General features: G+C 47.2%; 2 protein-coding genes across 8 annotated transcripts; one reads left to right on the forward strand and one right to left on the reverse strand.

Moving 5' to 3' along the window:
* Window positions 1-590: 590 nt before the first annotated feature.
* On the reverse strand, window positions 591-19,710 carry GOLGA2 (golgin A2). Of its 7 annotated transcripts, none has more exons than XM_085077105.1 (28): window positions 19,554-19,710; window positions 18,207-18,329; window positions 17,803-17,883; window positions 14,344-14,478; window positions 13,702-13,745; window positions 13,515-13,578; window positions 12,990-13,049; window positions 12,430-12,510; window positions 10,650-10,688; window positions 10,079-10,141; window positions 9,747-9,840; window positions 9,006-9,112; window positions 8,397-8,455; window positions 8,034-8,175; window positions 6,964-7,053; window positions 6,690-6,797; window positions 6,515-6,602; window positions 5,684-6,027; window positions 4,747-4,860; window positions 4,246-4,470; window positions 3,895-3,994; window positions 3,736-3,815; window positions 3,016-3,169; window positions 2,811-2,878; window positions 2,433-2,535; window positions 2,074-2,180; window positions 1,732-1,900; window positions 591-1,625 (listed from the first exon to the last, which is right to left on the reverse strand). In XM_085077105.1, the coding sequence occupies exons 1-28, from the start codon at window positions 19,599-19,601 to the stop codon at window positions 1,375-1,377; spliced, it is 3,141 nt and encodes a 1,046-aa protein (XP_084933231.1). In that variant the 5' UTR covers window positions 19,602-19,710; the 3' UTR covers window positions 591-1,374. The 7 variants fall into 7 exon arrangements, with proteins under 7 accessions (XP_084933231.1, XP_084933232.1, XP_084933230.1 ...); XM_085077106.1 differs by having other exon boundaries at window positions 3,736-3,812; window positions 5,684-6,030; XM_085077104.1 differs by having other exon boundaries at window positions 5,684-6,030.
* On the forward strand, window positions 19,046-23,272 carry SWI5 (SWI5 homologous recombination repair protein). Its single transcript, XM_085077144.1, has 6 exons — window positions 19,046-19,092; window positions 20,476-20,730; window positions 20,827-20,875; window positions 21,294-21,415; window positions 22,345-22,439; window positions 22,686-23,272. The coding sequence occupies exons 1-6, from the start codon at window positions 19,061-19,063 to the stop codon at window positions 22,748-22,750; spliced, it is 618 nt and encodes a 205-aa protein (XP_084933270.1). The 5' UTR covers window positions 19,046-19,060; the 3' UTR covers window positions 22,751-23,272.
* The last annotated feature ends 1,651 nt before the right edge of the window (window positions 23,273-24,923 follow it).

The raw sequence follows: 24,923 nt of genomic DNA on the forward strand, positions 1-24,923 counted from the left end.
ATAATCTGCCTTGGGCAGTAGAAGAAAAGCTTTTTGTCGTGCTGCTGTAAAGCTTCATCAACTTGGACATGAAGAAATGAACCATCTCTCCTGTTGAACAGACACAAATCTGTGCTCCTGTGCTTGCATCTGCTATCTCGGCAGGTAACAGGGAGGCAGCTGCTGCTGCTTTAGGAACCAGCTGAAACGCCTGTGTTTGATCACGCAACTCTGATGATCAGGTCCCTTTAACCTCCCTTGTGGTTTCCCTCAGCAGTCCACTGCTGACACCACCTGTCCTAAGAACAGGCAGTTCTTGCCTGAAGGCAGATTCAGTTGCAGGATATCCACATCCAATTCACTTCCACACCCAGGAGATTTGGTTTGCTGCTGTTTCAAGGAGCACTCTCCTCCCTCCATGTTCTCTTTTCTCCTTAAAATCAGGGCTATGGCTTCAAGGCAGGGCCAGGTGCCACGCTTGCTTGCTGTGTGTCCCAGGACCTTAAACATGGGCCATGGGACCTTGGTTTCCACTCGTCTCCTGCACTCCTTACCAAAATGGGAGGAGGAAAGTTCAGGGATGGAGAACTAGAACCCCTGAAGTCCAGAAATTCAAAATGAAGCATGTTTATTAAGTGGTTTCCTTTTACTTATTTCTCCCGTTTCTTAAAATAAATAAAACCTTCAGACACATACAAGTGAAACACATCATCCTTCAAAGTGCAGTTACATTTCCACCCCACTCCCAAGAATCACATAAAGCTTTGTCAAGTAACCAAAAGATCCCCCAAGGCTCCCCTCCATCCCTTCCCCTGCAAGGAGAACAGACAGGGCTGTGTTGCCCAGGAGCTGCTCGCTAGGGGCCTGATGTGAAATACAGGTGCAGGAGGCAGGGCTGCAGCAGGAACTGGGAGTTCAGGATACATAGTATGAAACAAACCCAACCTGCTGAGAGTCCAAAGAGTCCATTACCAGAACAGTTATTTACTTTGTGAGCCCTGGAAGGAACTGGGCTGATGACAGGCATGAGTGATGGATCAGAACCGTGTGAAGCTGCTGTGGTAGCAGTCTGGGACAAGGGCTTAAGTCATTTTGCCCAAAGTCATGGACTGCCTTTGCCCCCAGTCTGAGCATGGCCTAGGTGATGTGGCAGCACCAGCTGCCTGCCAGGATGAGTTAAGAGTCTGCCTGTACTCCAAGCACACCAAGTAACAGAGAAAAGAGAAAGCGAAGATGAGGTCTGATGCTTGAGTTCCATCAGATAACATCTCTCTTTACTGATGTCTTTAGGAATCTGTTCTCATCAAGGGCACTGAACAGAGGTGTGGGCGTGTACAAGTCCATCAAGTCCTTTCAGGCCCATTTAAAGTTGCTGTCAGTAAGATTTAGCACCACTTAAACTACCATGATTTTGACCTCATCATTCTCATCAGCACGGTAGAAAAAGGGAATGCATGGGTTTTCCAGCAGGGAGCCCAGCCTCTCCTGAGGGTTTTGGATTTCTCTGAGAAGCTGCATTATTTGCTTTGCCGTGGGGTCCTCTTGGTTTGGCTGAACAGCTTTACTGTCAACAGGGGGGAAACTGGATTGATGAAGAACAGCAGCCTCTTGTTCTGCTTCATCTGACAGATTCACCTCCCGTAACCCTGCAAGGAGCACAGATAAGGCAGGCAGGTAACTCCTCCCATCCACACACAAGGCTGAGCCCCAGGGCTGTTCCCCTGCACAGAGCTTGTCCTTACTGCAGCTTACCTGCTCCGTCAGTGGCGTTCAGCTCGATGCGCCTCTCCGCTGGAAGCACGCCCTCAGTCTGGCTTGCCAACAGCTCTGGGTTCTGAGCAGCTGCTACATACTTGCTGTACCATTCATTTCTTTCCCTGACCAGGCGCATCACTAAATCCTGCAGTTCCAATAGTTTCATCTGCACCAAAATAAAGGGAAGCCCATGAAACATGCACACAAACACACCACTGCAGCTTGAAGTCCTGCTTCTGTCACAAAATTAGCAAATGAGCAGCACACAAAGGTTTGAACTCTTTAAGTGCTCCCCAGGCCCGCCCTGCTTGGAGTAGTACCACAGAAAAGATTCCTTGCCTTCATCTCTTCCTTATCCTGAGCCAACCTGCTGATATACTCCTCTTTCTCCTGGTGCCGCTGTTTGAGGATAGCCCTTTGACTCTGGTACAGTGCAATGTACTCCCCTGGAACACAAGAGAAGCATCAGGAGTGTCTGCAAGATTGGGGTACAAGCCTTACAGTTAGCTATGAGGCATGAGAATCCAGGGAATCCAGCCCTGGAGTGGAGACCTAGCCCAGTTAGGCAGCAGTAGGAGACATAAAGGGCTTGGTAGTTTAATGGCTCCAGCTCCAAAAGCTGTTTGGGGACCTTTTGCCCCCCACAAAAATAAGGCACTGAGCAAGCTTTAGCCTGTGCTGGTGTTGCCTGAACATACCAATAGTGTCAGTCTCTCCAGACAACTGGATGCAGCGGTGCTCTAGCTCCTCCAGACGTTCCTTCAGATCAGCCTTCTCACGCATCAGCTCTGTGAAACGCAACTGAACACACAAACTGGGGTCAGCCATCCGGGCTGTTCACATACAGACAGCACCTGTGCTAAAGATAACACCCCCACGACACTGGTCTGAGCCTGGGGAACAAATCCTTCTCCTTTACAACCAAGTAGTGAGCAAGCTTTTTAGGATAGAGCTTATTATGGAACATCTGCTGCTTATTCCCCTACAATCTGTTTGTGTTATGTTTGTCTGACACTAGATCCAAGTCTGGCAGAGCAGTGTAGCAGAACTGAAACAACATGAGATGCTTTGCTTACCTGTAGCTTGTCCATGGCAGTTTTCAAAGCCTCATGAACCTCCACTGGAACAGTATCCATGACAGATCCTGGAAGGGATGTGAGCAATTTAGTTTCTCCTGGGGGAGGATGCACTCATAGACCCATAGGTCTGTCTCATGGCAGCCATGGCCAGCTGGCCCAGCACCTCATGGTCACACTGTCCCCAAACCATGCTGACATTTACCTCCATCCAGCACGATGTGATGTTGCTGCTCCTGCCTAAGAGCTGTGATTTGCTGCAGGAGGGTTCTGCACTGCTGCTTCTGAGCAGCCAGCTGCTTCCTCAGATCTTCTCGCTCCTGCTCCACTTGGGACATGGCAGAGGTCATGAAAGTGACCTAAGAATAATTGCAGAGTGTGGACATTAGTGCTTCCCCTGTGTTCAGCAGGATCAATGGTACATCTCAGGACAGAGTAACACTTTACCCCATTTTATTTATGAGTGTGAAACCAAAGAACTATATGACTGCCCTGGAACTAAGCCAGGCAGCAGCTACTGCCTCTTCTCATTCCCAATCAGTGCAGGTTAAAAACTGGGTCCTTTGAGAGCTGTTTGACTGCAGTATTATGACTGTACTTGCAGATAAATCTTGTAGATATTTGACACCATTTCCAAATTGCCTTCTAAACTGAAGAGAACATCATCATCAAAGCCCCATTAAAGAGCTGCTCTGCCAGCTGAGCTGTCGTCATAAGGAAACCACTGCCAGCCTGTTTTGCAAGGATGCTGCAGAAGAGTCTTGGCTTCTTGCTGCTATGCACAAGGAACTGTTGCATTTCCCTCATGACTGCACTCAGCTGATAGGATAACAGCTGACAAACCTCTCTGCAATTTAACCGGTTTCCTTTTCTAGATACTTGTTTGGAACTAAAACCAAAGCCTTTTCTATCCATTAAGACTCACCATTTCTTCATGGCTTTCAAACTTCTCTGGAATCACAAGTGAAGGGTTTTGGATTTCTTCAGTCATTGCTTCATCGTCTTCTGTAAAAGGAGGAAGTTGAACAAGGAGGCAATGCTGCAGAGAACCCAGCTCTGCCTCCTCCCTGATGCAGCCACTCACCCTCCAGTTGGTGCAAAATCCTGCCTTCCATTTCTGCTGCCAACTGACTGATCTGGGCCTGCAGCTCTTTATTTTCCTTAGCTACAGCTTCTAGATTTTCCTGCAAGACAGAAGCATAAGATCACAAAAACCTGCACAAGCCAGACTGCAAACAGTCATTCCACCTTCAGACAGTAGCACCACACACACAAATACAAAAGCAGTACTTCAGCTCCAGACAGGTATCACTTGCCTGTATGGCACAGGTGTAATCACAGCATCACAGAACAGCCCAGGGTGGAATGGACTAGCCAAACCTCTCACTTAATGATTACCTCCCCATCTTTCCACTTGGTCCCTTTTTACTATTACCTTGGTCTGCTGCAGCTCTTTCAGATGCATTTCCACTGTCACCTTCCCCTGGACCTCCTCGTGCTGCAGCCGGTCCATGAGCTGTGTCTGAAGCAGGAATTGCTTGTGCAGTTCCTCCTTCTCAGCAGCAAGCTGCTGGAAGGCCACAGTGTACTGCTGCAGGTGGCTGTAGTACTGGTCCCTCTGCTCCTGCAGGCCACGGGCCTCCTGTGTCTTCAGCTCCAGCTGAGAATGAGATCAAACCACCACATCAAACCCTTTCTGCCTGAAAAGCTGATCCGTGTGACATGATCCAAATTGTCAACATTGCCCCAAAGCCACAAACCAGGCAGGCAGCCACCATCTGCCCCCACATGCTGGTCCCCCACATCAGGCAGCAGATGATAGGGGAAGGCTCCCAGCTGGATCATTACAATACCCATTTCCATCCTTCCATCAGTGTTTGGTAAATTGCCAGCAATTTGCACAATCCAGCCCTGCCATCCCACTGCTGGTGCTCACCGTCTCTTTGAGCTCCCCCAGATTCTCCTGCAGCTGCCCAAGCTTCTTGGCCAGCTCTTTCTTTACATGTTGCTCTGACTGTAGGGCACTTGTAACTTCCATGTTTTCATTTGTCTGCAAGACAAACACCACTGTGTAAGGAAACTGTCCCAGCCACCATTAAGCAGGCTCTCAATAAACCATGTTCCTAATACAACAGGGTGCCATCCCTTGTATTATTCTGGGCTGTAACTGAGGTCTGTAAATTGACTGTTCAGGACAGTGAATAACTTACAGAAAGGTTCAGAAGATGGGAGAAGAGGAAGGAAAGAGCCAGGGTAATCAGTGCTGGGACAGTGCCAAGAAGAGGCCTGGCACATCATGCAGCCTGTCAGCTCCAAAGCAGATGGGTGGTATGAATATCCCAAACAGAGCCACAGACATTCAAAAACAAGGAGTTCAAAAAGGACTGAAGAAAAAAAAAAAAATCAACAGCTAGACCATGTGTCAGTCTGCTAGGGCCCCGAAGGGGAAGTTGTTAAATTGACAGAAGCAAAGCAAGAGTAAGGATTCAGCTCCAGGATGGGTAACAATGTCAGCAGCAGGAGAGAATACTGTTGAGAACTCTCATGGGGAAATACAGGAACAGGAAACGGGTATCTTCAGGTAAAAAGACAGGAGGAATACCCAGGGACAGAAACAGCCTGACTGCCAGGGGATGAGAAAGAAGAGAAAACAGTTCTGGACAAAAATATTGGTTCATCTGCTAGAACACCTGAGGGAGTAAGGAACTGGAGGGAACCTCGTGGTAGGCACTATGTATCACAGATGGAGCAAGCATTCAGAGCCTCAGAGGATAAGAAAGGGATAATGCTGCTGCCAGTTTTTCACATCTGCACTACGAAAGGATTGCATCAGTGAGGGAAGCAGTTGGAAAAGATGCGAAGAAGAGACCTACCAGTTTGACAAACCCATTCTGCAGCTCAGCCAGCTGCTCCTTCAGATCCCGGTTCTGGCTCAGTGCCCTGCTGATTGTGGCCTTGTCACTCTGCATGTCCTCCAGGATCTGCTGTCTGTCCACAGCCTCCTCGTTGTAGCGCTGCACAGTCTTCTCCAGGTCCAGCAGCCGCTCCTCCTGCTCCCGGTTGAGGTGGCTCAGCTGCTCATTGTCCCGGACCTGGGCCTGGTACTGCCCCTGCAGCTCCTCCTTCTCCTGCTGCAGCCGCTGGATCTCCTCCTGCAGACTGAGCTCGGCTGCCGTGGGCCCTGGGGGTGAGGGAGGCTCGACATCCATTGGCTTCACTGCTGAGGAAATGCAATCAGAAGGGGCTCAGTCACAGCGAAAATGGCTGAGCGAGACATATCCCTGCTGGATACACAAAGCACACCCCAGCCCATAGGGCTCTGTGACCCAGAAGGGATCACCAGCTTCTGTATCCAATCTTCAGTGCATGGCACTGAGAGGAACCAAGAGCAAAGCCAAGCACAGCATCCTGCTGTCTGCTGCTGACTACATCACAGCTATAGCAGGAGCATCCTGCCTTCCCAAGCTCCTGGGCCAGAAAGGCTGACAGTACAGTCAAACCAATACAGACATAACCAGGCTGCTGGTCCATTCACTGCAGGAAACTTGCTGTTTCCCAGGAGAAAAGGGTTCTTAGGGTGACCTGGACTCCAGCTGCCTTCCCAGCATCAGGCCTACTTGCAGCTCCTGTGCACAAACACCTGCAGAGCAGGACAGTTATCCAGCTCCCCTCTGCAGTGGGAAGCCCCACTTTGGAAGCCCTACCTGATGTACTCAACAGTTCTGTAACATTGGCTTCCAGCTCGTGAATTTTGGCCACATGTTTCTCCTTCTCTTCTGCCATTGTGTGGACCTGCAAGGCCACACAAGAAACAATGTTCATGGGGCATTTCCTCCTGCCTGTGTTTGCCCAGAGCTGGGATGCTGCCTCCAGGGTTACCTGCTCAGAGAGCTGCTGCACCCTCTGCTGCCAAACGCTCCCCTCCTCCTTCAGTTTCTCCACATACTGATCTCTTTCTGCCTGCAGCTGATGAAGCGACTCTGAGAGCTGTTCAAAACAAAATCAAGCTCAATCATACTGGCTAAATAGGTCTGGTTTAAGGGATAAAACTTGAAAAAAACAGTGTTAGTGCAAAGCTCAGGCTATATTTTTCTGCCCCACAAGTTTCTTTACAGACATCAAGATTCGGATCATACTTCATACAACCTCTTACCTGAGCTAACTGGGTTTCCAGGCTCGCCTTCTCCTCCAGAGCCATCTGCAGCTGCTGGTTTGCATCCAGGCTCCCTCCCTGGCTTGAGAACTGTCAATAAAAATCAGAAAGTTAAGGCAAAATGTTAATACTCAATTCCTGCAAAACTTTTCCCCTGACAGTAACCTGCCACATGATCCATGTTGTAACCTTCTGCAGTTCTTTAAGGTACTCCAACTTATAGTGAAGTTCAATGTGAAAAAAAATAGGGGGGTTAAAAACAAAAAGAGATCTTAGTTGTGTAAATCAGGCTGAACTGGGCAGCTCCTCCCTACCAATTTTATATTTACTATTTTTTTAATTAAGAAAATAGAATTTAATCAAACTTTGGCTCGGAAATTTTGCACATTTCCAGAGTCTGCATTATACTGTCAGATCAGACGGTATAAAAGCCTGTGACCTTAAAAGTTGTCAGACATGTCACGAATTTAAAGCCAGTGTCTGGAGCATGTCAGTGGACTGAGCACCAAGGGGTTCAGTTGAGGCACAGTACTTTTCCCAGATGAGCAGCAGTTGGCTTACTTTCAAGGGTAACTTAAGCTACTTTCTAGGAATAAAAAATAGCATTTTCTTCCCTCCCAGGCCCACGGTTACACCAAGCTTGCACTCTGACCTGCTAACAGCTGACTCCATGCATTCTTTTCCCAGCTGACTTCAAGCTGCCACTGTCCAATTCACCACCTTCTGCTGGGGGGTACAAACACCACCCCTACTCAGCTGGTTATTCAGTGAGACTGCACAACTGAGTAACCAAAACCCTCAACAGATACAATCAGAGAAGTCATTGTATTTCCACATTTCACCCTCTCACACTGTACAACACTTTTAGCAGACTGATGTCACATTCCTTTTCAATTTACAGCTCCATCTCCTTAGAATACAAACTTTCTGTTCCTCTGAGGCCTTCCTGAAAGCCTTTCACTGGGAGGATGTCTTGATGAGATTTCAAGCCTTCCTTTAAAGCCAAGAGTTAAGTGTTGCCCCCTCTCTCAGAAGGAAATGTGGCAGTGATCAGTATCATCTGCCCTCACCTGTTGAATCATCAGTTCAGCCATTTCCAGTTTTTTCTGCAAATCTTCCACATCCAACTTCATAGCTGAGTTCTGGGACACCAGCGAGTGAACTTTCTCTGACAGCTCTGAATTCTGCTGCTTTATTTCCTCACTACTTTTGCTGAAACAAACAAAAAAAGTTTACGTGGCTCTGGGTCTGCTGATGTCCAAGTCATAAGTCTACAAACCAGTGCTTCCTGGCAGCTAGAATTACAAAAACATCACATCTAGTGACTACTTCTTTTTAAAATTGAATATCCAGCGTCCCTAGTCACTACCTATGGTCTGTGCTACTTGTTATGTTTTGGGGTTCTTCTGCAGTAATGAGCAGAAGGGACTTACCTTCGTTTGTACAGTTCCAGTTTCAGGTTGTCTCGCTCCTTCACTAACTCTTTATTATGCTGGAGAAAAAGGAAATTATTGATTCATCTATAGACTTCAGCCAAACAAATAAGATATTAAAAAAAAAAATACTGCATTTCACCTTTAACAGATCAGCTAAAGCAGAAAAGGTCATAACTTTAGCAAAAACCTCAGGACAGGTTTGCTTAGAACCTCCTGAATTTGCCAGGAATAAGTCTGCTCAGTCTTTTCAAATGTGATGCTACAAGAGATTATTTCTGCAAACTTCTGAATTAATGTCAATACTAAAGTATGTGTTTGATGAAGACTTCTGGGACAAGGTCTGTCTGTTGCATGGAGCTGCCAGACTAATGAAGTGAGGTGCCAGATCTGAAGACACCAACTGGACCATATGATTAGTCACGGAAACGTGAATGAAGTTTGCCTTGATCATGGGGAATACAGGTCTTTACAAGGTTAATTAACAGTTAACAAGGTTAATTTCTGCCTCTTCTCCAAGCAGGGACTGCAGATTTTGCAGCAGTGTAGTAATAAGCAAACAGCCAAAGGCAGAGCTGCTGGTTAAGCATAAACAGAGGTGACTCTTACCTTCTCTGACTGCTTTTGCTGCATGGAGATGGAGGACAAAGTGCGCTCCAGCTCCGAGACCCGCTGGCGAGATGAGTGTAAACGGGCAGCAAGGCTTTCAGCTTCTCCTGGACAAGTCAGAGCACAGTCAGTTCAGGCTACACCACAAAGAGCATTTTGGAACTGGCTGAACAGCACTTTCTACTTTGTCAACAAGCTCTTCAGGCAGCACAGAGCTTAGTAAATCAGCAGAGCTGGTTCCACTCCTGGCTGTACAGGTGATTCACTAGCAGCCCTGGGAGCACAGCTCTCTCTAACTACCTGCCTCACTCTTAGGAAATGATGAAACTTCCTTTGCAGAACAATAGAAAATATGTTGTTTGGGGTTTTTTTTCTATTAGAATAAATTGCTGAAATTTAGTTCGGAATAAAAAGCTTGGGGTAAGACCTAGATTAACATGACAGCTGTGTGGGAGGTAGGGTGGAAAAGAGGAACAAAGTTTTAAAAGAATCAGAAAGGAACAGTCTGGGGTAGTCACTAGGCCCAACAGAGCTGACAAGGCTTTAGTGATGCACAAAAGAACCTCAACTGCCATGAGACTAACATGCTCCCGTTTGGGGGCAGCTACGATGACAGCAGCAGTGCCAGTGCCAAAGGCTGCTCACAGAGAGGTCAGGGAGTGCTGTGAGCTGGCTGCCAGCAACTGTCATGCCTGTGACTTGACATCTACAGCAGCTCGAGCTGCGCAGACAGTCACGTACCTGATTTCTGCCGTGCAGCTTGCTGAGTGTGGCCAAGGGCTGTCTGCAACTCAGACTTCTCAGAAACGAGAATTCCAATAGTCTGGATATGAACCTTTGGGAAAGGAAAATCAGCTCAGTGCAAAACTTCTTTGCTTGTCACTGCAACATCACTGCTGTCACAAAAGGATAATTCAGTAAAGAGTTTGTGCAGTTAAGTACAGTCTGGCTGACACTCGCAGTTTTCCTGAAGGAATCGACTTCTGGCTTCCAGGATAAGGACTGTGAGTGCCCAGTAATCCACAAAACAGCAGAAGGCAGGTGGTATTACTGTAAAAGAGGCTCTGCCTTACCTGTAACTGTTCCCTCAGTGCTGCTTGCTCTTTAGAAAATTTCTGTTCAAACTCCTTCTTTTCCTGTGGAAACAAATAATACTTGGTCAGCACAAACATGCAGATAGTTAACCCTAGTTTTATGTCAAAGTAAAAATGCAGGAATTCATTGGTACTATTTCTAGCAGCGTCTAAACAATGCCAGTATTTTTAAAGACACAGTTTTCCATTATTTGAACTACTTCATCTTTTTTCTATCCCAGACCAGCAGCAACAACACAGTGCAATCGTTGCAGCACACACATGGCAGTGCTGGAATGGAAGCTCCTGGCAAAGACCTAAATTGTAACCTCCTGCCCCCCCTGCACTCCTCCAACTTGAGCATTTAAATATTAGCTTTGGTTGAAATAAGAATGCTGCCCTGTCAGGCCCAATTCATGAAGTCAAAATATTCAACTTTCTGCCACAAATAAAACTGAATCTAACACAAGAAAAGATCACACACGCTTGTGCCACAATCCACTGTGTTTTCTATTCCTCAGAGAAACAGGTACCTATCTCTGTCTCTATCCAAAAATAGGACACACTTTACCTTCTCCAGCTGATTCACTGCTTCTTGGTTCTGCTGTTTCTATGGAAGAAAATTGATGCACCAATATTTAGAGAAAATATTCTCATACTGCTGAAACACATTTTCACTTTGATGAAGTAGGATATATGCCCAGTTAATGCAAAGAGAATTTCCATTTCTCTAGAAGACTAGAAAGTTCATTTTAGCTATTAAAAGCAGTATGGGGCTCCCTTCACTAGTACACCTGATATGTTTTTCATTGTCCAGTACATTATGTAACTCCAATACATGGAGTTCTTCTCCCACACCTCTGCCAAAACTCCTCTATGTTCCTATCTGAGCATCCAGCAACTTCAGTTAAACTTGCAATATCCCACATCTATGCAATTAATCATAGTAATCCAGGTGTGTTAGGAGAATCAGCAAAAATGCTTTCAACAAAAACTAAACACCTAAACCCCAAACCAAAAGACCTTCACTGTAAGTGATTCCTTAGACCTCTATCCCAGTTAACAACTGGCCTCCAAGTCATGCAGAGCCGCACGTACGTTGGCAGGCTCCCACCAAGGTAGTATGAGACAGACCTGAAGCCAGATGCAAGGAAAGGGATAATTCTGTCCCAGCCAATTTTAGTCTCATGGGTGAAGTACTGGAGATCTGTGACTGCACAAGGTGCATCTATAGGTGTAAAGGGGACAAAGGCTGCCCAGGCTGCCACTAAACCCTGTCTGCCCTTTGCTGCTCTTGTCCCCCTGGCAATTTTCTCAGAGATGCCTCATAAGTAAATACATAATTAGTGTATTTTCCCCTTCCCATATAATGAAAATTGGCCAAACTGTTTCTTTATTACCACTACTACTGTCAGTGCATTTTGAAACATAACTGCAGATGGAAGTATGATGAGGTTTTGATTTTAGCAATGCCAGCGCACAACATAACCAGGAAAAGCAAAGGCAAGAGCACAAATGCAGCAAAGGCCCTACAGTGTACCAGACAAAAAGAAAAGCTGGCAAACAATGAGAATCCTGGGTGGGCAATGCACTGTACCTTTGCAGCCCAACTAAAACACAAAAAGAAACAGAATGGAACAAAAATAACCCAAAACCAAAAATGAAACAAAAAAGAGGGGTCATGGGGTACACTGGGAAATGCTGAACTTTGGGAAAAGTGTAGTTTTAGAGAGGAACAAAATGGTGAAAAGTATTTCACACAAGAAAGGCTCTTTTCAGCCTGGAACAGATCCACTTAGCTGCATTTCTTGCAGTGTTAAGGCTGAAGGCTGAAAAGCAGCAGCAGGAATCCATGCAGGCCACAGGACAAAGCAGTTCATTCATCATGCCAAGAGAAGCTGAGGATATGATCAGAAAACAGCCCCAGGCTCTCTTGGACCTATTGCTCCCACTGTGCTGATATATTTAGAGCAGCGTCACCACCTGCAGAAACAGGTTTTCACACTGCTTCCAGCACCAAAATTCTGTATTTCAAGGATTCAGACCACGACCAGAAATAGCTGCTTTATCAGGATGCTTATCATCCAGGGACAGGGTGAGGAGATCAACAGAGCACATTTAAATGGAAACAGCAAAACTCTGTTTCTGCTTCCTCAGATGAGCCACCACACTCACAAATGGCTTTGATCCTCTCACAGGTTTTCCATCCAGCCCATTTTGTTCCATACAAAGTGCTGTGTAAGCAGCCTTCCTTGTGGCACTATGAGGGAACCCGTAACCTTGCAGACACCCAGAGAGCGTGGAGGAGCAGCAAAGACAATGTCAAACTGGTTGGTTGGATTGTTTCTTACCAATTCCTCTATCTTTGTAACGAGCTGTTTGTTAGTTAGATTGCTGGAATCCAGGGCTACTGCCAGCTCCTGGTAACGTGTCTGACGGGCACATGCATACAGGAGAAAAAGGAAGGAGCAGAAGAGGAGGAGGGGAGGAAAAAAGCAATAATTAAAAAGGACAGAAAAATAAATCATTATCACAGTTTGATATAATCAGATTCTCCAAACAAAACAAAATCTGTGATTTTAACAAAAGCAGCTGGGATATCAACCTATTTTATCCGTTTCTGCTGAGGCTTCATTTTGACATAAAAGTGAATCAGAAATAAGAACTGCAGTTGCATGGAAGCCAGATTATCCCCAGTCCCCAAACTGGGAACACCTCCAATACCTGCCTCTAACTGTTGTGATCACAACTACCCAATTACAGCCCCAGGTGACACTACACAGTGATGTATGTGACTTGTGCATTCAGTCAGGCCTCACTAACACTGCTGTAAGCACAGAATTCAAACAAGTGATTAACAGCAGCAAGTAAGAAGAAAAACAAAAAACATGACAGACTGAGAACAACTTACTTCCATTTCCTTAATATTTGTGGAAGAAACAGCACTTTCTCCATTCACATACGATGTAGACTAGAAGTAAATCAAGTAAGTCAGTTTTAGTCCCCAAGGCAACAAATCACTATTAGGTAAGAACCCGCTATAACAGTAACACTTCTTACAGCACCTGTCACTTCAAACGACCACACACAGGCACAGAAAACACCTTCCTGGCTCAGGATAGACACTGGCTGCCCCAGCTGTAACAAGCTGATGTGAATTATTCAGACTGACTTCAGATTCTTTTCCTCTAAATCAGGAGTACATCTTTCCATGAATACGTACAACTCATTCATCCCACTCTACTTTTCTTCCTACTGCTGAACTCTTACATTCCTAAAACAGGATTTTTTGCTTCTCAGTGTTTAAATATCACATTGTTTAGTAGGATGGCTGCAGACGTCTCAGGGATTGAAGAGTGTTTCCTTGAGCTGTCTGCTTAAAGTTCCACATCAAACAGCAAGAGAATTAATGGGACAAATGGATGAAAAGGAGTACCTGGGAAACCAGGCCATTGAGTTGTTCAGACAACTGACGGAGACCTTCTGTTGACGAGAAAGACCTGGGAACAAAGACCTGGCAATGAAAATCTCTCCCAGAGAGCTGCCCAAATCAGCACAACATTGGGCAGGAATAAAACCTTAATTTGTTGCGATCCTGTTGCAAAACCAACACAGACACTCACCTATTCTCATCCAAAGCATTTTTATGATCCTCAGCTTCATGCATCTGTGGATTAAAACATAAAAACTTACAAGCCTGTAAAAGATGGGAGTCACACTTACGAATGTGTCACTAAGACTTGATTACACCTGGGCTCAAGTTCCACAGCTGCTGTAATTACTGCTTTCCAAAGGAAGATAAACTTAAAACCACCAACTCAGCCCTGGCTTACACACCATTTCTGAGTGGTGTGAATCTGGGTTTCCTGGAATGGAGCAACTCAAGTGTAACAAGCTTTATGTTTGCTGTTACTGTTTATCAGTATAATCAACACTTTGCTGGAAAAATCTTCAACTGAATCTTTAATTAGTGAAAGGAAATACAGATTGATTGGACTGGAGAACTGCTGTTATTAAGGGTACTTTCTGCTAATGGAATAGAAGGGGAGGGAAAACTGCTTTGGAAGCCACAGGGACACGTGTGCTAGTACTCCCTCTGCTCTCACAGACAGATGATGACTGCATGGAGAGTGGAGAATGTAGTATTTTTAACAGGAGAAAACCTGAACTAGTCATATCATATTTACGAAGATCATCTTTCTCCACACTAATGTGGCATCACTAACCAATATTCAATGGTTCAATATTAATGATAAGTCACAAACCTGTGTCAGCTGCATGCTCTCAGGAGCAGGCAGAACAGAACCACAACTAGGGAGGCTGTTGCTGTTAGATAGCACAGGGACATCGGGAGCAAGCTGTTCAGCACTACGAGTGGCAACATCACTGTCAAAGTATGCCTGTCACAAAACACAGCACAGGATTACAGCCTTCATGCAAAATGGACAAATGCACACACCAACACATCACCCTGTGACCTGCCTGGGAAAACCAGACAGATGTGAACAGTCAGTCATTTAGAAACATGTGGAAGGGAACCTGTGTTCTCCCCAGAGCAAAGAGGTGGCTGCATCAACCACAGAAAAACATTGTCCCAAAGTGTGTTCTTTCATAAAGAACCAGTGTCTGACAATCCAACTCCCTTCTTTAACACGGGGCAATAAAGCAACTCAACTCTTAAGTTCATACAGGAGATTCACTGCAAAAGATTCACCAAAAATCAAGTGAGGGCAAAGCCAAATGTTCCTGTGCTTTGAAAAGCACCACCTTCAAGGTGTTCCTGGGGAAAACACAGATCACTGTATGCAAATGAAGATGGAAAAGAACAGGGGAGTGACTACTTGAAAACTGGGTTAGTCAAATTCAAATGCTCTGTCTAAAACTCGGTGAAATTTGCGGCATGCCATGGCCCACCAGTTTAGAAACAGGACATTTACAAACAGGCCAGAGGGAGGGTGGCTGGGAGCAGGTGCCTGTGGCCCTGCTGCAGCCATGGATCCCATGACTAGAAGAATCTAAATAGAAAAGAGAAGGGCTGAAAACCTATTTCTGGACAGCAATGCAAGTTCCCATCCAGCCTTTATGGGAGGATGAATGGCATCTGCTGCCCCCTTTACGAAGCCACACTGCACTGGACCATTTTGCCTCCTTGCACAGCACCAGTGCCATAAAACTGCAGCAGTGCTCTTGTGTTTCATTGCAATTTGATTGAATTCATCGTCCAGCTCTGTTAAGTCATCACATACAAGCACAACAAAACAGATGAGATAATCTTTCAGCATTCAGCCCCACCAATATACTGTAATTCCACCTGGAAGAGTTCCCTCTTACTTCAGTCACTTCCTTTTTGGCACTTCACAGGAAACAAGAAATACCTCTTTCTTGGCATTCCCTGTTTACCTGCTCAGCACTTCGCTCACTAATCCAGCAGCAAGGTTAAAACAGCAACAGTAAAGACAGATATAATGAGGCACTAGGCTGGAAGACTACAAAGGGAAGCAGAGTTTTCTGTATTTCTTTTTAGCAGGACAGGTACTGATGCTCTGAAGGAGCAATATATGTTATGTGCTTATAGGAAGGTCAGGAACTCCCTCACTTCTTCCAGCTAAAGGTAACTTCGCCTTTATCAATCACACACTCATCAATATAAACATCAGAGAGACACAAGGAATTCATGCCCCAGTACATCTCAAAATGATCATTTATTCTGATCGGAACATTCTTTTTGCCTAATACTACCAAGATGCAGAAACCAGTAACATGCCTTAACCACAAGAACTCTTTCCTTCTTTCTTCACAAGGAACAGTTTTGTAATAAACTTTCAAAAGCCCCAAAACTATTTGAACAATCAAATTTGCTGGAAACAGAAACCATTAGAAGCAAACATTTATATGGAAATTATGCATTGTGACATTTGAATAATATAGAATAAAAAATCAGGAATTCTGCTCAGCTTAGCATATAGTAGGATCCCTTTGCTTTCACACAAAGGCTTCTATATTGCTGGTTTTCCTGTGTTTCAGAGCCAAGAATGCTGAAAGGAGTGAGAAGGGAGGGCTCTGTCTCACATCAGACACCAATGGCAGCAGCAGCTCAGCTGCCAATAATCAGCTTCAAGTTACTGAACAGCATTTTCCTTACTCAGGATTTTTACAAGACAGCAACTAGAATAGGAAATCTTTCTTTCATTACAAATTGCAATTAAATATTAGTTTTGAAAAAATTTCTAAAACCCCAGGCACAACAACACAAAAATTCTATAATAGCCAATCTGGTCAAACTGAATCTCTGAGGAAAAGAGAAAAAAGATGGGGAAACAAGAATGAATAGATTAATAAATTCTCCATTTCCAGAACATGACTAAAGCTGTAGACACAGGTAGGCCTTCACTACAAGGCTAAATGTCACCTCAGCAACCATACTGGACTACCTATCTTCATCTCACCCTCCAATGTGAAGCAAGTCTCTTTCTCCAAGATTTAACTTACTCTGATCTTACACGTATTAAGTGTAAACAGTCCCCAGAACAACAGTGACCCTTCAGTCACAGCAGATGTTTTCTGAGACCAGACAGGCACACTCAGCACCCCAAAGCTGGCAGTGTGTCTTCACATCACTTGAGTTCTGCTGATGCAGACCCTACATGTACATGGTCCAGCTGGAGGAACTTTGTGTGTTTGACGTATTATCACACAAAAAAAAAAAAAAAAAATACAAAGCAATTCAGAGGGAATTCCATTCCATCTTGTAGGTTTAAATTTATCTGTCAGGTACCCCATGTGATTACTATAGTTATATTCATTGCTGGAGACACATGGGTATGCAGTAAATATAACAATGAGCTTCTTTATGAGAACTACATTGAAACAATGGTAGGGAAATAAGCTACCAAAATGATGCAAGTGAAAATGAAAAGCAGAGCTTTGGTACAACAAAACTGGAAGAACATTCTAGACTACAAAATCTGACTTCTCTGAGTTCCTATCACAGTTTGAACCTTGTTTTAAATAAACTGACAGTCAGAAAATAAATATTTTTAAAAGGCTGTTTGTTCATGTATGCTCCTGAACACCTTTCTCTTGCTTCTTGGCATAGTTCCTGCCCTTTCCACTTCAGGATCTTGGGAATGTGAAGACGCTAAAGCCTGTACATGCCTGGCTTTGAAGTCTCTGACTTCCTGCCTAAGCACATTTAAACCTCTGCTACTTGCCAGACTGTACATCACCTGTGCCAGCTTCATCGCCTGTCATAAAAGAGGTGGCTGGAATAACCAGCCAGGGCAGCTGCTTGCCTGGAGATGAGCAGAAACGTGCCCTTCAGAAACCAAGCTCCAGGAAACAAAGCAATGACACTCAGAGCAGGAGAAATACAGAATAGGGAAACACTGCCTCTTCCTAGGACAGTTCTCCTCAGCTGTTAAGTCAGTTTATTGCCTCACCCCAAATTCCTGTTTTCCTCCAAGTTCAGCTGTCTCAAGGAAGACTTTCTGACAAGGTTCCCTTTTTGACATGTTAACTTTGACACAAACCAGAAGGAAACAAGCACTTAACAAGCAATGGTAACAAAGAGCTCCATGTTAATAAAACAGCAACAAAACTGAAGCAACTGACAATGGATGTGTGAGGACATGGCTCCATCCCAGAGATGGAATTCAGTGTGAACAGAACCCAAAGCATGCAGGAGGGAGAGCGAGTCACTGCGAGGGACATGAGCACTGCCTCACCTTCCTCTTGTCCAATGAGGGTATGGCTACCCCATTGGAGCGGTTAAGGTCTGACACCAGCACCTTCAGAATGTTCTGAATCTACAGGAGGCGAAAGAAAAGGGGAAAGAGAAACGGCTCAGAGAAGGACAGAGAGAAAATGTCAATCCAAGGCAGCCAAAGAACCTTGTCCAGCTCATCAGGAGCACACGCCTCAGCCCAGTGGCTCTGGGCACACCCAGGGCACCAGTGGACAGACCCCAACTCCAGCTGCACCTTCCAGCACAGGCAGCTACCAATTACTGTAGTACACCTCATGCAGCACCTACACCACTCAGCTCCTACCCCAGCACAACCACTTCCCAGCTCCAGAAAACCAAAGAACAGGGAGGTGGCAAATGATTTGGGAGAAATGAGACACTCACGTTCTCTGGAGGCTGCTGGTCATCGGTGGTGGGAGTGGCAGGTCTGCTGCCTTCTTTAGTTTTGCGTTTTTTCTTAGTTCCTGCAGTTGCTCCAGGGCTGTTCTTCTGCTGATATTCCTTCAGCTGTGAACAGAAGAATAATCTGAAGTCCAAAGAGAATATGCCTTCTCTAACCCCAAAAAACCCTCAAAACCTAACTCCACTGAGTAAAAATACAGATCAAGTGTAAGGGCAAGAGAAATGCTCTTCCATGAATTTACTGCATTTGGGAGGAAAACATGAATCAAAATAAACCCAGAGGAGGCTAAAGTAAGACCTAAGTGATGGGTTTATGACAAGAGCATCAGAGTTGTAGACATTCAACTTTTGTTTACAGCCAATGCTGTTCCTGGGAAATTATTTGATACTCCATAGTGCAACTAAAAAGAGATTGAAAGCACGGGTTTGGGGATTTTTAGAGTTATAACTAAGAGCAGTAAGAAAAAATTAATGAAGGACGATTAATCCTGCATGCAGACTGAAAAAGCACTACCTGGTAGTAAAATCTTCCACTCTGTTAAAGACTTTATGAAGGACAATTGCAATCCCGACAGGTAGGTAACGCATTAGTCAGACACTGCAACAACTGCGAACTAAGGGGAGAAGCAATCTACAAACGATTTTTAATCACATCCACTTGGCCCAGGAAGTGCCGGTGTGATAAACTGTAACTCGAATCCCGCCAGGTCTGCCGGCATTTCCGTGCAATTCCTGCATGCCCGAGCCCCGGAGCGGCCGGTGCCAGCAGCTGTTTATGTAAATAACGGCAGCCCCGGCCCGCACAGCCCGGGCAAGGCACGGCGGGACAGCGGGGCATGGAGAAGGACGGAGGAGGATCCCATTATTGGTAGGATTTCAAAATGGAAGCCTGAACTGCTCCAGGACACTTTCCCGTTGGTGTGACTTTGACACACAAGCGCATCCCGCCGGGACGCAGGGAGCCGGGCTGCCCCGAGGGAAAATACACGGGAAAAAACAGGGGAAAAGGGAGTGGGGGGGAAGGAGAGGAGGGGACACGACAGCCGCACGCCAGCCCGGGCAGCCCGCACAGCACAGCAGCCACCCAGGCCCGGCCTCGCCCCTGCCGCCCGCCGAGCAGGCCTGGCCGCAGCCCCGCACACCCGCGGGCTCCCGGGGCCCCACCGCGGCCCGGCCCGGAGCGAGGGGGCGGCGGCGGCCCGGCCCGCGCTCCTCAGGGAGGCCGCGCTCGGCCCGGCCCGGCCCAGCCCGCGCGGGGCCCGCGGAACGCAGCCGCCCCCAGCCCCTCCGTGCCGCGTCCCGTCCTGCCCGGGCCCCCGGGCCCCTCACCTTCTTCTTGGCCGCGGCCAACCGGCTCTGCCTGCTGCCGTCCGCCATGTCCGCCCCGCGCCCGGGCCACGTCAGCCCGCCGGGAGCGGCGGGGGCGGTGGCGGCTCCGCCCCCGGCCGGCCCCGCTCCGCCCGGGGACACCCCGGGGTGACACCGCGGGACAGCCCGGCCCCGTGGGACACCCCCGACCCGCGACAGCCCGGCCCCCGTGTGATACCCGGCGCCGTCCCGCTGCTGTAGTGACCCGACAGCCCAGAGCAAACGCCGGGAGGCAGCCCGGCTTCCCTCGCCTTTGCGGGGCGCGTCCCGCACACCCGCCTCGCCTTCTGCCCTGCGGTGTCCGAGGGGTGCCTCTGATGCCGCGGGCAGCGCAGGCGGCGGGGTCGCTGTGTGTGACCCCTAATCCTGTGACCTTCCAAGCGCGGCAGCAGCAGACGCTCGGGCTGCCCCGGCGCTGGGACAGGCGCTCACGGGGACACGACTCCCTGCGCCAGCCGGGCCCGAGCGCGGCGGGACGGGGCTCCAGTGCAGTCCGAGCCGCTGTGCAGAGGTAGGGGAACCGGGCCCGGAGGGAGCTGCGATGGCCCGGCGGGACACGGGGGCAGCCAGGGTGGTAGGCAGCGCTCACCTTGGGAAAACAACATCGCGGAAGTGTTTAAGGATAAAGACTGGACGTGGAACTAATGCCGTGGTCTGGTTGACATGGTGGGGTTCGGTCACAGGTTGGACTGGATGACCTCAGCTCTTTTCAAACCTGATTGATTCTGCGACTCTGAAATTCTGTGTGAGTGACCCCGAGACCCCCTGGACCACCGTCCTGGCTGAGCCCCGGGACTGAGGTGTCTCTGAGGCATCGAATGTAACCGCCTTGGCTGCGGCCATTGGGACAATTGTGTTCTGCCACACCCTGTGTCACCTGCAGCCCCGCCACGGCAGGGCCCGGCAGGGGACTACAACTCCCGGCGTGCCCCTCGGTGGCAGGACTACAACGCCTGGCGTGCCTAGCGGCGAATGGACTACAACTCCCGGCGTGCGCTACGGTGGCGGGACTGCAACTCTCCGGTGCAGCGGAGCTCCGAGCCCTCAGCGCGGAGCCCTCAGCCCTGGCCGAGCGGGTCCCGCCGAGTGCCGGCCGCAGCCCGCCCCGCCACCCGCCGCCGCGGGCCCTGCCCAGGAGGTAGGAGCCGGTATCCCGCTGTCCCTCCCCTCCCGGGCCGTGTCCCCGCCGAGGCGGCGGTACCGGCCCCTGACGCGGCGTCTTCTGCCTTGGCAGGGTGTCTGGCGGCGGGCGGCGGAGCGGCACGGCCGCGTTCAGGGCACCGGTGAGTGCTGCGCGGGGCTCCCGGGAGCCGCTCACGCGTTCGCGGGGCTCAGCCCGGCCAGCGGGAGGGTTTTCCTCGAGGGCGAAGTTGATGGTTCCCCGAGGTAGTGCCGGCCCCGCAGTTTGCACTGTGCCGTCCTGGGAGCTTCTCCTAGAAGGCAGATTGTGATTTTTAGTTATTTATTTTCACTTCACGCTGTAACTCTCCAAAGTGCTGTAGGATGTGATATGCTAATTTTACGTGCACTGATCCATATCTTACTTGAACACCCCCCTCCCTGCACTGGGGATATTTTTTTCCTTTTCTCTTTTCTCCTGTTTTATCCAGTGACACACACACTATTTTCCCATTAGTGTTCCAGCATTGTAGCATCTTAACCAGAGCTGAGTTCCTGCTAAATGTCTTCTGTGCTCTTCAGATGCTGTCTCCAAGGTCCTTCCAGCCTAATGGAACCAGCGAAGAAGCTCTGCAGTGTGAAATCGAAGAGCTGAAACGGAAGGACCTTGCACTCGACCAGGAAATTGCACAATTATTGTCCGAGTATGTCCTTGGCAAGCTCAGTGTTCACTGTGATGCCTCAATTATTTTTGTTTTTAAAACAAAATATGATCCAGGAATTGGAGCTGAGAGCTGACCCTGTATGATGCCATTGTTGGTGTGGTGCAATGTTGGTTACAGTGTTGTAAGAGATGGCACTTGTTAGAGACAAGAGGGAATTCTTTCCACTTCATGTGGTAAAGCAAAACAAGTTTTACTAGGAGCTTGCATAAGAGGATTTTAGCTTTAGCTTGGGTGTTCCTGCGGTAATTATGTGTTAACTGGGAACAGATAATTTTAGCCATTTTTTATTTGTTGTGAATGACTGGTATTTTCTAAGGTAAGTGTAGTGCATAGGATGGAAATGGTAGAAAAACAAAGGCTGTTTCAGAACCCTTTTTGATTCATCCTCAACGATAAACAGACCTAGCAACAGGACAAGAGGAAATAGCCTCAGGCTGTGCCAGGATCATCAGGACGGTGAAAGGGTGATTAAACATTGGAATGGGCTGGCCAGGGGGGTGATGGAGTCATGGTCCCTGGAGGTATTCAAGAGATGACTGGACATGACACTCAGTGCTCTGGTTTAGTTAATATGGTGGTGTTTGGCCAAAGGTTGGACTTAATGATCTTGGAGGTCTTTTCCATCCTAAATGATTCTACAATTCTTTTTTTTTCTTCCCTAGTTACAGATCAGAGATACATATCAATGGAATTCACCACAGCTTACTCTTGTTTCCATTTGCTTCTGAGAGCTTGGGCAAATTGGCTTTTTTGAGCTTATTTGGAACTTTCATGTTTATGACTTGCAGTGGCTGCACTTGCTGCATTCAGTTTCTGCTTTTGAAGTGCCAGGCTTGGGTATCTCCCACAGCAGCAGGAACCCTCAGTCCCTCCATGTCATTTGTGACCTTTCTGGTGTTATTTTACAGGGGCTACAGCCTGGAGGAACTAGAGAAGCACATCTCTCTGCTCCATGAGTACAACGAAATCAAAGATGCTGGGCAGATGCTGCTGGGCAAGTTGGGTAAGGAAGGGAAAGCTATTAAAGATTTTTTTTAGACAGTGTTTTCATACAGATACAGAGAGAAGCTGCTGCACCACGGAGGCAAAACTTGTGTTACAGATTCTTCACTTAAAAAAAGTGTTTGGGCAAGCAGGAGGCACAGCTGCAGAACCTTGGGTTTCTTGGCTATGGGAGGTACTATGGGATAATTAGGGGAGGAAAACATGCTTCTGACTGATCTGAAAGCAATGTTTCTTTGTTCCATAGCTGTTATCCGAGGGGTCACTACAAAACAGCTCTATCCTGAGTATGACCTGGAGCTCAGTGACTAGTCCTGAGCCTGGAGATTGCCCTGTCCTGCAGAAGTGACTGTGACTGGACCATTACATGTTGGTGTCATCCTGGTTTAGAATAGACAGAAGGTGGAAAAGGGATGTAGGATTTTAGATAATTTCATGTACTGCCTGATCAACAGGATTTTTTTTTTTTTTTTTTGGAAATGTTGTAATTCAGGTACATATTGAGCTTCTTCCATGGAGCCTTTGATTCCCTGCAGTACCCAGGGACTGTTTGGTTACTGAATAGATACAGGAAGTGAGGACATACAAATGTGCAATGTAATAGCTGCTTTGAAAGGAAAACCCTCAGAGTAAGGAGGGGGGAAGAAGGCTGAAATTGTGGTGGTTTGGAGGTTTTATTTTGTTTTATCATCAAATCCAGAGAAGTCTGGGTGTTACACATTTTTGTACTTACCTGCTCTGGTATCTGGAGGTTTTGTATCATTTCTGTAGTAAATGGCAGAATGTAAAGTTGTGTTGAAATGTCCACTCTGAATAAAGCAGCCTTCACATCCATCAGTAATTTGCTTTAAGAATCTATAAAACATTGCATGAACCTGGGAACAAACTCTAAAACTATAATGAGACAACTGTAACATTTGTTATTCAAATGTTTGCTCCAGGAATGTCCAGGTACAGAATCACCTTTCTCAGCTCCAAGTGCAGAGTCATGACGAGAGTGAGCACTGTCCTGGATAGTGGATGATGTTGGGAGCACGAGGGTTTCAATGTCAGTGTTAGGGCTGAGGGTGACTGCACAGACTAAATTTGGCTGCTTTGGGCAGTTGGAAGTGATGAAGTGCTCTGCTCACTGCAGATCTGTTGTCCCTTTTACACTCAGGCTTGATGTCCTTCTACCCATTTCTACTTTCCAAGACCTTCTAGCCAGTAAGTTTCCCCTGTGGTCTCCAGTTAGGCCCATGCTGCAGTCTGTGTGTTACTTCCAAATTTGAATCAAATCAATCTGTCTTTATTGTGATCAGAAGCCAGTCACAAGTCTGCTGCTAATTGGTTTTGCACTCCTCGCTCTGGATGTGGCATAGAAACATCACTAATAAGTGTCTTGTTTTGCCTCAAAAACTGGGGGGAGTGGTCTCAAACAGGGGGACAGACAGAGCCTGATTCTGTGATTCATCCAAGCAAGTCTCTGCTGATGTACAGCTGTGCAGAGTATTTGCTGTGGCCACATCAGAGTGGACTTTCAGGAGAGTGTTTACAGGTATATCCTTCCCACCATATACCCCTCTGTCAAATGTATAAAACTCCTGTGTTTTGGAGTAGTTTTAAGGGGAGGATAAAGGTCACAAGGTGGCAGGAACGGGGAAATGCAAACTTTGTTACTGAAGTTGCTGTTTTGCGTGGTATTTCCCGTGTGGAAGGACTGGTTCAGCCTGGAGTGTTCCAACCAAAATGTTCCTCTGGCAATGACACGTAACTGGAAATTGTTTTTGCAATGGGAAGTATGTACGGAAATTCTTCAGTTTGCGTGAGGTGTGAGCTGTGGGGATGAAGTACAGTCTGTTACCAAAGTTACTGAAGGTTGCTCAAAGAGTGAGAAGTCCATGTTTTCTTCCCCTCTATGTAGGAACAACTGGGATTAAAACTTGCAGCTGTACCTGTGCAAGTCTGCTACTGCAGGGATAGGTTTACACTTCAGGGAGCATTGGGCATGTGTCCAGGGAAGGTTCCCTGATCCCAATCCCTTGTCCACGGAGGATGAACAACCTGAGAAGAGGGCACAGTGTCCTTGGGGAGTCCCTGCTGCTGGCACGGTGGCTCTGCCACGCGGTGGCAGCTGCGTTCCACGGCTGCTCTGTGCAGCCCAGAGGAACTGAGAGGTTCCAGTCCTCAGCCCAGAAATGAGAGATTCCAGGGACTAAGTTAAGGATTTCCTAATGCTTCAGGACAGCACTGCACACTGAGGTACTTTATGGTGGTCCCTGTGACTGCTCGTTCCAGAGTTACTCTTGTACCTTTATGGCTGTCACCTGGAGGATGAAATATGCTGGCCTTTGTCCAAGTCCAGGAGAGGAACAGAACGAGTCTCCTCCTTTCTATAAATAAATCTCCAAACTCACTAAGTGTATAGCTGGGAAACGACTGCAGTAATGATAAGTATAGTTTCAGATTTTTAACTTAAATTTAGAAAGTGTGTTTCTGCTAAGTC

The sequence above is a fragment of the Lichenostomus cassidix genome, chromosome 17 (genome assembly GCF_008360975.1).
Source record: "Lichenostomus cassidix isolate B80296 chromosome 17, HeHo_3.0, whole genome shotgun sequence".
Classification (NCBI taxonomy): Eukaryota; Metazoa; Chordata; class Aves; order Passeriformes; family Meliphagidae; genus Lichenostomus; species Lichenostomus cassidix.

Coding starts and splice junctions, on each gene's coding strand:
- SWI5 (XM_085077144.1), top strand. CDS start 19,061: ATGGAGAAGGACGGAGGAGGATCCCATTATTG. Junction 19,093..20,475: donor GGAGGAGGATCCCATTATTG/GTAGGATTTCAA, acceptor TGTCACCTGCAG/CCCCGCCACGGCAGGGCCCG. Junction 20,876..21,293: donor CGGCCGCGTTCAGGGCACCG/GTGAGTGCTGCG, acceptor TGTGCTCTTCAG/ATGCTGTCTCCAAGGTCCTT.
- GOLGA2 (XM_085077104.1), bottom strand. CDS start 19,601: ATGGCGGACGGCAGCAGGCAGAGCCGGTTGGCCGCGGCCAAGAAGAAG. Junction 17,884..18,206: donor ACCAGCAGCCTCCAGAGAAC/GTGAGTGTCTCA, acceptor CGCCTCCTGTAG/ATTCAGAACATTCTGAAGGT. Junction 13,050..13,514: donor TCAATGGCCTGGTTTCCCAG/GTACTCCTTTTC, acceptor ATTTACTTCTAG/TCTACATCGTATGTGAATGG.